Source organism: Emydura macquarii, unplaced genomic scaffold (genome assembly GCF_026122565.2).
Source record: "Emydura macquarii macquarii isolate MOO-44397 ecotype Brisbane River unplaced genomic scaffold, CSIRO-AGI_Emac_v2 contig_3348, whole genome shotgun sequence".
In the NCBI taxonomy this organism is placed as follows: Eukaryota; Metazoa; Chordata; order Testudines; family Chelidae; genus Emydura; species Emydura macquarii.
Window position 1 is genome coordinate 7,676,786 of NW_027133485.1, and position 13,212 is coordinate 7,689,997.

A 13,212-nucleotide genomic window follows, 5' to 3' on the forward strand; every position below is an offset into this window, starting at 1 on the left:
AGAAAAATAACAAGGGACACTGCTGTGATTGTACTGGACAGGCCAGGAGGGGTCACCCCGATGAATAGGGTCGCAGGGAGCCATGATGTCTAATTCCAGGTTCCCTGCAACGTAATGTAGGTCTAGTGAGCTGCAGTTGGACACAGGCCTCGCCCATTTCTAAACAGGCAAACTTCTTGGTGCATGAGCCATCACCAAGTGAATCTCACGGTGCTACCTGCAGTCGCCTGGTCTTGGGGAAGAACTGATTTATTGATAAAGCACAGCACTGGGACTCAGGGGACAGTCCTGGCTCTACCCCTTACTTACTGGGTGATCCTGGGCAAATCACTACATTGCTCTGTGCCTCGGTTTCCCCAGCTATCAAATAAGACTATTAATAGATTCCAAGCTTGGAAGCGACCATGCTAATTGCCTACCCTGACTTCCCCCACAGCACAAGTCACAGACAGCAACAGGGCCGCATATAAAGAGTGATGGGTTTAGAGCACTTTTTCAACGTGATGTGCTAAGCGCCCTGGACCCAATTCTCGCAGGTGTTGAGCGGCTTCCTCTGACATCAGCTGGAGCTGGGACTGCTCAGTGCCTTTATAAATCACACCCATCATTCTGGGGAATACCGATGGCTTATGGCCAGAGGTCGATGGAAAGATTCCCATTAGCAGCAACAGGATGAGAGCTGGATCAAGTTCTTCCGCATCTGGATTCACTCCAGTCACGGGCCAACCAATCCGGGGAAACAATTTTGAAACACCCAACAGGAAAGTGACAATGCTTCTTGTTTTCAAAGGAGCCTCCCCCCCACCCACCATGCAACAACTGATACTAGCGAGAACCATGTCGGTTATGCTGCAGTGAGTCATTCGTGAAGCCCCACTACCCAGGGGCCCCGGCTGCAGCCAGAGGAAACATGTTACAAGTGCATGTATAAATCATGTCACACTTTGCTTTGTCACTGTGTCTTTGGCACTAGGCGAAGGGGACTGCTAGAGGTTTGTCCTGTGCCAGGGTCAGATGGGCAGTTTGCAGTGAGGGCAAGTCTTATCCCAGTCCTAAAAAGGTAGAAAATTCCACATGCAAAAACCCAATTTCTACCCAGCGAAAGGTACTCCGCCCCATCCATTTGTTTCACATCATGGCTGGAAAATCAAGAGGTGTCGGTTTGGGGTTTTTTAATCCGTCGCTCATGTATTCATTGCTATTTTTAAAAGCCACCCTTTTGGGGGAGTGGTTCACTATAAAAACGAGATGTCCTGTACTCAGCTGCCTCAAGGTGTAGCTAAGTGGAGGTGGGGAGGGGCATTTCCGCCGCAGTCCCATGGCTGATTCAGTGCTGACCTGGTTCCCCCAAGGTGCCAATGACCCTCCAGAGCTATTCTTGCAGCCAGGGATGGCACGGGTACTGAGATGTCCTTTCTCCTGACCATGGAGACACACCAATAGCCAGTAGGCTGACATAGCAGCCCTATATCACAGGAAGAATCCTTCATGCCTGGATAATCCTCAAATCTGGATCCACTGTCTTTGAGTCTGTTTTGTGTTACTTCAGACTTGTCTACACATGCAAATTAATCCAGAATACGGTGGGGTATGAATTTAAAGCAGATTAACCATTCCTCAGTAAATCCATGTGTGGACACTCACATAATAAGAGTGCCTTATTCTGAATTAGTTTAATCCAGGGATTAAGGCATTCGCACTCTGGACTAAGAGCATCAACACACACAGAGTTAATCAGGCACAGCTCTTCCAGAATAACTCCCCAAGTCCTTCATAGCTATAGAATGCTGGGTTGTGTAGTATCTCCGGCCCTGCCTCTGCTCCCATTAAAATCATGGGTAAAGTTTCCACTGACTTCAGCAGAACAGAACCAGGCCCTTATTCTGGACAGCAAGAAAGAAAGAATCCTGTAGAAAGCTAGTCAGCTCGTAGGACAATTACATTTTTCCTCGTACCACAGATACTTGCTACCTTTCAGACTTCATCCATTTAAACAGTATGACCTCCAAACAGCCACAGGGAGTCTGACATAAATTCCTTTAACCTATCGTTGAATTTTTGGAGGTGGCTCAACTATTCTAGCTAAGAGACACAACCCTCAAGGTAAGGACCTAAAACAAATAGAAAAGAAAAAGAAACAAAGATAGGAAATTTAGCAGCACGGAGCCCTGTCTGTGCATGTCCCATAATAAGGGAACATTTCAAAACGTTCTCATGATAGTTTGGCATTTCACACAGTGCATGGGAGAGCCAGGATTTTAAAACCTCAGATTTCACAGGGCTCGCTCTAGAGATATCGGGCCAGATCTTCTACTGGTGGAAGTGAACTCAGCTCTGCTGAAGTCAATGAAACTATGTTGATCTCTATGCCAGCTGAGGAACTTGCCTCTCTTATTTAACAACAGTGCAGAGCCAAATTCTGATCTTAATTACGCGCGTGTAAACCCAGAGCAACTCCTTTGTCTCCAGTAGCATTTACACGGCTGTAAAGTGAAAGCAGACTGTGGCCTGACAAGGTTGGTAACAGGAGTAAACTGCAGTTGCACACAGGCATACAAAGGGCCTGATTCTCTTCTCACTAATGCTGTTGTGAACCAGGCCTGGCCCCGCTGAAATTAACGGAATTGCAACGGTGTGTATCCGGTGTAAGGGAGAGAAGAATCAGGCTCTCTGAACTCAGGCATGGGCAAACTTTCCTTATGTGCTTCCTCACCGGACCACCAGAAATGGCTGTTTTTTTCTCTTCCTGGGAGGCTTTCGGTTTGAGATTAGACCATTTAACCTCAGGATGACTGTTTTACGGGGGGCTATTTATAAACGCCAGGGGCTGCCTCAGTGAAAGGCGCGTGCAGATGGCAGAGAGTCAGATTCTACTCTAAATTAGCTCAGCGTTAACTCCAGGGTCACTCCACCAAACTCAGCGGAGAGTAGGGTCTGGACCAGTACAGTCATTTTCTATGCAATTTACAGACAGGAGCAGATGCCAAGGTGGTGGCAGGCAGCATGAGGGAATGGGGCTGGGTGGCATTTTCGACATGGGGCTGACTCTGTCTTGGTTTAAGCAGGGCCTGGAGAATGAGGAAAAGGGGTGGAGCTGACACAGGCAGGCCCAGAATGCTGATCCTCCAGTGATAAACTGGGAACACGATTTGAAAACTCCAGTGCCCAAGTTAGATGTGGGTAGAGAACTCTTGGCTACCATGTGGATGGCAGCTCGCTTGGCTCAGCCCCTTGTCGGGAGCCTGAACCCAGAGCACAATGGGAGTCTAGCCTTTGAAGGTTGTGAGCTGCTATGACAATGGGAGGTGTATAAATGCAATAGATAAAATTCCAGCATCTCCGCCTTGCCCCACCCAACTTGTGTCATCTCTTCACACTTCAGAGCTAATTATTTTCTTATACGTGTTACTTAAGAACATGCCAAGACATGAGAAAAATTACAGGCCTTTTAACTCTTCTGTTATTCTTGGCAGGGCTAAATTCTAATGACTTGGGCAAAAATTATGATCTTTGTGAATAAACTGTGTGTGTGTGGTAAGTTTTATTATTATTGGTTGTAGTTTGTGTTATGTCAAAAGGACACTATTAAGATAAAAAATTATGCAACAGATATAGCTCCTGCTTACAGTGGGATAAATCCAGAGTAACTCTGTTAACTTTAATGAAGTGACTCCAAATTGACACCTGGGTAACTGGGCACAGAATTTGCCCCAATATATTTTTTAAAGTTCCTGCCACCTTAGATTATCAAAAAAAAAAAAAAAAAAAAAAAAATAAAGAATGTTAAACACCTAATTTGCTTTTCACCATTTCTGCTGTTGCTTGACATTTTGCATTTCAATGAAATTATCCCGGCCAGTTTCACTTTGATTTTGAGTCAGTATCGCTACCTGATTCTCAGGCACTTGCCCAAAACCATTATATATATATACACACACAGTGAATCTTTTTTTAATAACCAAGGATCACTAAGTATACTAGGTCTCTAGAACTTGCTTTCCTTTAAACAAAACTTAAACAATGGTTCTAAAACTAGTAGACAGTGTCCCCTTAATAGGAGATACTAATCTCAATGAAATCCAAGGAGAGCTGGTCAAAAATATTAGAATTTCAATTAAAAGAATTTAAATAAAATTTTCACTGAATTTTTGTTTTATTTATTTACCTGCTTTGGAGCTGGAGTATAATTTTCAGAAGTGATTAAGTGACTTAGGCACCTAAGTCTCATTGACATTTAGGCTCCTAAAGCCCTGATTCTCAAAGATATGTAGGCTCCTCACTCCCATTGGTTTCTCTGGGATTTTGGCACCTAAATACTTTTGAGAATCAGGCCTATGCACCTAAGTCACTTCTGAAAATGTGACTTAGGAATTAAAAAAAAAAATTATGCCAGTCCAAAAAAAAGTTGAAATTTCAAAATTTTCATCCAAAATCTGAATTTTAACTAAAAAATCAAACTAACAACATTTTAGCACAACATGTAATTTTGTTTTCCACTCAACCTTTTTAGTACTTTAATTTCCACTGAAGGAAAATGATGGGATTATAAATCATAGAAATAAGAGGTGTGATAAAAAAACCTCTCAACATCAACCAAGCAAGTCTGGGGGGGACAGGGAGCTGCAATGTCTATGTTCAAATGCTTAGTCCAATCTAGCACTGACATCCAAGACCTGTGCATGCTAGGATAAATACACTGACATCTCCGAGTTAGTTATCTGTAGGCATAAGAAGCGATTCGTGCATCTTCATTTGCAAATATCCTTGATGTATATTAATATGCAACATCTAGAGGTCTGTCTGTGGTGCTCTTTAATGATGGTTACAGAAAACCGTGTGTGCATGTATTGGGTGGGGAGCTGTTTTTGTTGGGCTAGTCTGTCTGTGGACCTGGCACAAGCACAATGCAAGCAGACAAGACACCGTTCTGATTATCATGTAGCATATAATATACCCTTTCTGGTCCATGCTTAACAGCCTAAACACGCTGGTGCATTCATGTTAAAAAAATACTCCATTTAAAGTACGTGCCTAGATCTCCCCCATGGATCTGCTGCCTAGGTAGGCAAGTGCATTCTTCCCGTGAGCATTGATGAATGCACTGAATTAAACCCATGGAGTGGTAGGATTCAGCTCCCGGCACTGGGGCCCACTCTCATTTCATGTGAGCTCCCATCATGAGAGGGCCTGGGGCCCCAGGGTTGAAAGGGGAACTAGAGGGAGTGCAGACCCCACCCCATCTGAACGCTCTCCCCACCCGTCTTGGCTTATGCAGTAAGAGAGATCCCCTCCTGTTTCAACGTCCTTTAACCCCTGCTGGGTCCTTCCTGAACTCTCAATCCTGACACCTCCCCACCAGCCATTTAACCCTGCCCACATGGGGACCATAGGCCCCTCCCACACGGAGGGCAGGGTTAATACGTGACCTGGCACGCTCAAGGTTGGGGAAAGAGAGAGAGAGAATTCCACCTCTCGTGAACTGCGCAAGGAAGATTCCCGGCAGAATCTGGGACACATTGTCCAAGTCAGCCTAGGGGACTTAAGTGTCAAGTCAGGTGCGTGCTAATGAACCCAACCTAGTTACCTTGTATTGGAGGCTGAGTCTGCGACCCGAAGTGGCCCGAGGCATTCAGGGATCCTCGGGGGTTGGGAGTTGTTGGGGTAACTCTCATAGACTGGCGCAGACGATCCAGTTCGCTATAGCGGTCTGGGAAGGGTTTGGCTTGGTCTTCTAGCTTTTGTCTGTGCCCTGAAACATTGTGAGAAAATCCAAGATTTAATCAGTTACCTGTTTGGTTAGAGAGCCCTGGCCAAGAAAAAGTGAGAATGGTACAATTTGAAGTTTCTTCTCATTATTTGTATCGTGGTGCCATCTAGAAGCCCCTAACTGAGATCAGGTCCCATTATGCTAGGCGCTGTATGGACACATAGTCAGAGACAGTCTCTGTCCCAAAAAGTTTACAATCTAAATAGAAGACTGAGAGGGGAAACTGAGGCACAGAGGGGGAAGGTGACTTGCCAAAGATCAGCCAGGAGTCAGTGGCAGAGCTAATGGGGAACAGGGAAAGGGTGACTCTCCCCTCCCCCCGGTTGCTTTTAGGGGTATGTGTGGTGCCTTTTCCAGCATATTATACAGAGTCTGAGGCTGATCTAAGCATAGGCAAATTAGGCAGCTGCCTAGGGTAACAGATGCATGGCAAGTTGGGGCATGATCTATCCCACACTAGCCTGCCGCGGAGCAGACTGTCTGGGTGCACTGAGACGCTCATTCCCAGTTCCTTAGTGTGCTTTGATGCAGTCCTCTTTGAAATGGGACCAGATCCAGGCATGTTAACAAACTGCTAACACGTGTCAGCAGAATGCACACAATGTGCGCCCTGCACGCATTAACACACGCACAGAGCCCACGCTGCTGGAGGGCCTGGCATAGCCACTGGCCTCTCGCTGGACCAGCCCAAGGAAGGGGGGCTCCGTGGTCGGGCACTGAGCGGGTAAGTGGCACTTTCTGCCCCCCATCTGTTCCTTGCCCTCATCCTTCTGCCCCTCTGTGCCCCCCAAGTCCTGTCCTCGCTCCCTCTGCTCCTACCCCTCCAGGGTCCTACTTCCCATTTTCCCTTGTGTCCTAACCACACCCTGCTCCAGCCTTCCTGGTTGCAAAACCCAGCTCCACCACTGCCAGGGCAGGGACTGGAACCCAGGTCTCCTGAGTCCTGACATCCTCCACGTTGCCCTAGCCATCAGGCCGTGCCATGGCTCTTAATTCATTTGGGGAAAGAAATGGAATCGGATGCAAATGACTTAAAACGCCATTTCTTGGCACAGCGATTACACGCCTGGGAAATGAGTAAAGGAAAAGTTGAATTCAAAATATCTTCAGAGTGTTCGTTCATAGCACAAACGACAGAGGTATTTCCACTCCAGTTACCCAGAGAGCCCAGGAGTCAAACAGTGCACCGATGTGGGGGAGAGAGCTAAGAAGGAAAGACGGCACGCTCAAGCCACAGCAGTGGGAATCAGGAGAGCTGGCTTTCAAACAGTCACTATGTGCACAACCTTGGGCATCCACTTTGCCTCTCTCTGCCTCAGTTTTCTCATCTGTAAAATGGGGAGCATATTCACCTGCTTCACCGAGGTACTACACTGAGTGAGGAAGGTTTGTAAAGTACTTTGAGATCCTCAGGTAGAAGCTGCTAGAGTGGGACGATAATCATTTAATTGATGCCAATCAGCCAGCGGCAAAGGGAGCATGGAATACACTTGCCATACAATTTTCACATTTTACTGTATTAGTCAACATGAAACACCTTCTCTCTCTCTGGGCCAGATTCCAATTTCCGCTACACCCATGCACCCCTGGAGTGACTCCCGGGAAGCCAACAGAGTTGTTTCAGATTTACATCAGTGTAACTGAGCTCGGATTCTGGCCCGTGCTCAGCACGTTCTCAGTCTGCAGTATACAAGTCCACGTGAGAGACCAACACTTTGCACGTTGGCAGTGCCTGTCATTCCAGGATCTCAAAGCACTTTGCAAACGTGGGTAACACGTTATCTCTGTTTCAAAGAAGGGGCAACAAAGGTGAAGGCACCACCAGAAGTTAGTAGCAGAGCTGGGAACAGACTCAGAGCAAACCACAGCTGCATGGTATCTGATGCAACCAAACAACATAACGTACAGGCACTGAAATTCAACTTCAGCTGGTTTTTAAAAGGGACACTTTTTAAAGGCCCAAAATTAACCTCCCCATCTTCACTCCTCCCTGCCCCCCATATGCTTAGAGTATCTCAGTTACAGTTTACAGTCAAGTAGAATGAAAGCAGCTCCCACACTTCCCCTTTGCGGATCTGTTGTCTGCTGTCTCACTATCTTACATTTGTTCCTCTAATGTCACTGAGATCTGCATTCTGCTGCTGCTCTGTGCATGGAACTCCACAGGTATGTAGGTGAGGGAAGTATATTTTATGCTACGTTCCTGATGGGATCTGAGAGCAGGATCTGAGCCTCAATTTGTAAAGCTCATTGTACATTTATAATCCTACATCTCTTACTGTTAATAGTCATTAAACTCAGACCTTGTGTGTCAAGGGACACTATCGACTAGTTTAAAGCTCCAAATTCAGCCAACGAATAACTGACCATGACTTCATCTGAAATCAATGGGAATGGCACCAATCTATCGAAAGGCTGAATTTCTGTGTTAGATTTGTCATCAAAGGGGAATCTGGGTGTTTTAACAACAGGGATAGGAACAAAATAACAAGAGGAATAAAAATATTTCCACTTAAAAAAAAAAAAAAATCAATGTCTCTTCCCCTGCCCCCTGGTTCTCCTGATGTGTTGCACACCCAAACGTAGCAACACCAGGCTAGGGTATGGGAACCATTAGCAAAAATGGTTAAAAATGGATTCCAAGCGGTGTGGAGGTGAATAAAGGAAATATAAAATCAACACTATAAAAAGTCTATTCTATTCTGTACAGGTCCTTCTACTGTGCTCATCACCGTAATACTGTGCACATCACCTTCCAGTTGTGCATTAAGCAACATGACTGACATCTGTCACGTGTGTTCTCTCATCCTCTTGCCAGGAGGAACGGGGCATGCAGTGGAGTGTCCTGCTCTGGTAGGGTATTTTAGAAGTGGCTAGTGATTTTGGGTGTCTCACTTAAACATCTTTTAAGGGACTGCTTTCCAGAAAGTGCTGTGCACCCACACTCTGAAAATCTGGCCTCTTTAAGGTGTGTTGAGCTGAGCACCCCAAAAAAATGGAGCCACCTAAAATCCCTAGCCAGTTTTGAACATTTAAGCCAAGGTGAACAAAAGGACCCATCTATCCTATGAAACTGACAATGTCAAAAGCCTGGTGATTTAGCCTGGTGGAAGCCAACTCTGTTACACCGTTGTCTGGCCTTTTGACTCCCTAGCTGAGGTTTGAAAGGTGGCTTTGCTCCATTCCTATTGGCAGGGCTCAATTGTGCAAAACAATTTGAAGAAAGAAGCACACGAGTTAAAAGAAACCCCACCCTGCTCAAATAACAAGTGGATTTTGCATACCCTGTGCTGCTGAGACTTCCTGTCACTTGTCGCTATAGCTGGCCACGTCAGACTGTGTCATGCACAAGCAGAGTCATTATTAATCTACTTCTTTCATGAGAGCGTCCTGAGCTTTTGATTAATGCAGTGGCTCATTTTATTAAAGCCCTTCACCTTCTAACCACACTCAACACACAAACAAAACCCACACGGACAAATTAACATTAGTGCTGCACCTTACCGAAAAGGAAGGTAGTTTCCAAGCTCCGCAAACTCCAGGCTTCATCCGAAACTCACTGAAGTCAGTGAGAATCTTTCCATCACCTTCAAAGAGCGTTGGATCAGGTCCCAAGAACCCAATCCCAAGAGGGTTCTTTTGCATATGGAACCCAAAACTGCACTGCTGGGGTGTATTTTTGCCACCATATAGCCTATAAGGCTATATCCTTTTGCTCTCAGATGTCCCCCAGATGTCTCTCCTCCAACTTAGCACTCACATTTTGAAATAAATACAAGTAAATGGTGACTCATATCTTTATAGAAATGTTAAGCCCTGATGTAACAAAACACAGACTGCTACTGACTTGATTTGCCTCTTGTCAACAAAGACGTTTTAAAGACAGATGCAGTTTCCCCATCAGGTAACTTTGATATCCAGCATGACGGTAAGCACGACAGGTCGCCTTATAACCAGATCTGTATATATCTCTAGATCAGACAAAACAATCCCATTGAATGCTTTCCATATGGAAGAATTGATGTGAATCTGACACGCTGATCAATAATAAAAAGCACGTTGGAAATTCTGGGTGTTTCCTTGGAATGGAGACAGTGAAATACTGTATGCAAGCTGTGAAACTGTAGCCCTTAAAGCTATGCTTTAAAGACATACTTTCTGCATTAAAACATTTTGAAGACTAAATAGGCCCTTCTCCTTCTTTTAGAACTTTGCAAAGACTTCAGAAACTCCCTGATTGGATCTGTTCATGTGCCTGGGGCAGGGAGCGGGGGGCAAAAGGGGGATGTCTCCCCATGGTTCTATGCAAGCATCTCATTTTCCTAGATTACTAAAAAGCCAAATCACCATTGTTTTGAACCTCTCTGCTGTATGGCAGAAGATAGCTAGCACTTGGTTCGGTGTTGGATCAGAGGTAGAAATAGATCCAGGTTCAAAATCCCAATCCAGGTTTTGAATGCTTCCAAAGTTCAGATCTGCAGTTTTGGTTCAGCCCACTAGCAAGACAGGAGCCATTTGCAAAATACGGAGAGCCATCCCCAAACTTGGGCGTTCAGCTCAGGGGTTTTGACCTACAGCCATGCGGAACGGTAGGTGCAGCTATCACTGTGAAGGGCAGGGAACTACTCAACACATTCTTTTCCTTCAATGACTTTAGAATTCAGATGTCACAGTCATTTAGTTTGACCTCCCATCTGCACTGGTGCTGGCAGAGTGGTGGTGGTCAGGGGGAGATAGTTTTCTAACCCAAACCTTGCACTGCTGAAGTTGGTCTGGGTAAACTTTTTAAATTTTTCGGCTTTTTCAGGAGAGGAAGGCGCATGCATGACTTTGGCATTTAATTTCCCTGGTTTCCATTAAGGAGAAGAGGTGCAGTGGTAAGAAGAAAATCCTGCTAACTTGCAATGCCCCCTTAACTAACTTGTCCTTAATTGAAATGGCTTTAACCTTGGCATCATCAGGGATGATTTCTTAATTCATCCATCCTTAAACGGAGGCTTCGCTGCAGGAAATCCCGTCAGAGGTGTTCTCATCTGAGATGTTCTTAAACAAAAGCATTGTTAAAATACTAACAGCAAATTCTAATGGTTCAACATGGAAATGGCAAATTAAGGACCAGATTTTGCCTCTCTTACCCACTCTGGTTAGTCCCTTGCTCTATGAGAAGTTCTGTGGATTTCAATGGGAATATTACACGTGGTAAGTGATCACAATGGATGAAGTTCATTCCTGTGCAGCGAGCCAGTGCAAGGACTATGCCTTACTTATGTCCCATTTACACCTCAAAATAGGCACTCCAGTGGGGCATAGGTGTTGGGCTGGTCCTCTGCATAGGAGTGAACTTCACTTCCATCTGAGCACTGCTTGTACAATCAGGTCTTTGGTGTGTACTGTGGATACAAGCTATATTTGAAATGACTACCCGCAGCAAGCCCTGAATTATGTGATCACCACATTCTCAATCTAAATAGATGGGGAAAGGGGTTTTATTCACACGTTCCCATAACTTAAAAAAGGCAGTGCTGATTTTTACTCAGGTTTTCCAGAAAAACCCAACTTTGGGCTGAGACTAAGTCTGGGAGATGTCTAGCTGAGAGGAATTTGGTCAAGAAAGTCATGAGCACCTAAAAGAGAAGAAGGAGAGACAGAATGGAAATTGGAACTCAGTCTTGACGCTAGCTTCTGCTGATGGAAGGTGTACAAATTCACCATCCACACATATGAAGATAGGGATCTGCAGATCAGTCTATCTGTGCATGATGGAAAATGGCAAGAGCCGGTGCCGTTCTGACTGGCTTTATAAAGTTAAGCCCAGAAGTTCGAGGGAGGGAGCAAAGGGGGGAAAACAGAGAAGGAACCGTCTCTTCTCCTGCCTGACAAAGTCCATCCCAGATAACTCATTATTCACATGTTTGAAGTTGGCTTGCTTACGCCATTTGGAAAGAGAATCAGTCACGCCGAGTCTTTGCTTTGGCTTCCTCCTGGCTTCTCAAGACACTACTGCTACTGTCTTTTTCCAGCCTTGAAAGAAAGAGGAAAGTGTCGCCATGCCCGTCAGCCTGCCTGTTCTGTCAGAAGATTTACACCGACTTTAACAGCTAAAGGAAACTAATATTTAAGGGAGGGGGTGAGGCTGATGATAATTTAGAAAGATTTTTTAGCCTGTGGTGGTCTGTGATGAATGGCTGCCTATAAAAGAGATGAAAATAAATATCCCTTTTTGAAGGAAATAGGTTGGCTCCAGTCCAGCTGGCAGAGAGCAGAAAGATATGTTGCATTTACAGTAGATCTTTACTGTCTGAAGTCAGAACAGTGGGAGAGAGGTACATTATACATGGCCTGGTGCTGATTAACTGAACTTAAAACCAGCCGACCGATCTGTAGTTGCCTTACTCTCCTCTAATTGTTGTGAAGCCCTTTAACTCTTTCTCTGTTCCTTCCTGCCTTCTCCGTCCCCACCCCGCTGACTGACGTGGAGGTTCAGGGAGCAGGCTCGACCCGCTGTTTTTGTGCTTGCATCATTGTACTCTACACCATCAGACACAAAACCTGATCAAGGTCATTGCTCGGGCGTTTAAGTGCATATCTAGGATAACATTTTCTAAAGGGCCTAAGTGACTTAGGAGCCCATTTTCAAAAGGGATTTAGACACTTAAGAGTCTCAGTCCCATCAACTGATGATGCAAGTCAGAATAAAAGCGCTTTGTGTGGGGAACTAAGTTGGTGGTGTGATGAATGGGAACCTCCACCACCCATCTGGGCAGAGCACAAAACACTTGCTCAGCTGGGCTGTAGCCGATCCTGCAGTAGATGTGCTCCTCCCTGTAGGAGGCTGGTGTCCAGTGGATCTGTGCAGTTCACAGATCCGCTGGCCACACCCCTTCTATTCAACAGGAAAAGCTGCCACAGAGCTTGGCTCTGCAACATGCAGGCGGCGTCTAGAGCATCTGCTTCCTAATGCCCCTGGCGCATTCATTTTGGTTTTTATGGGACGAAGAAGAGGGGAGGGTGGGGAGCCCATGGGTTCTGACCCCTTATCAGCACCTCTCTGTGTGATATAGGAAAGAGTAAGATAAAATAATACAAAATTGTTTTTAAGCACCTTCCTCCAGAGAATACAATTTATCTCCAGATGATTTCAGAGGGAGCCTCTGGTGTCCTGCAGTGGAAGAGCAGGTCCCTGGGAACAACTTAATCACACTCTGAGTCAAATTCTCTTCCTTTCTCTGCAACATCATTTGAAGTTATTGGTCAAACTACTAAGCTCTTCTAAGAGCAAGAGATCTGCGGCGCTCTTGTGGTTTTGCTGTTGTATTCCCTGAGCTGAAATGTAACTTTGAGCATCGACTTTTTTTATGCAGCTCTTACATTACCTTCTTAGATTTGCTAATCCTATCAATCAGAGGGGGAATAATGTTATTAGTAACTCAGGAGATACATTCTCA

General features: G+C 45.4%; 1 protein-coding gene across 1 annotated transcript in view; it reads right to left on the bottom strand.

The window, feature by feature from the left end:
* RUNX3 (RUNX family transcription factor 3) overlaps positions 1-13,212 on the bottom strand; it is a 56,093-nt gene that overhangs the window by 16,126 nt on the left and 26,755 nt on the right. The window contains exon 4 of the mRNA XM_067533854.1: positions 5,585-5,749. Coding sequence (XP_067389955.1) covers positions 5,585-5,749 — 165 coding nt within the window. The remainder of the gene's footprint in view (positions 1-5,584; positions 5,750-13,212) is intronic.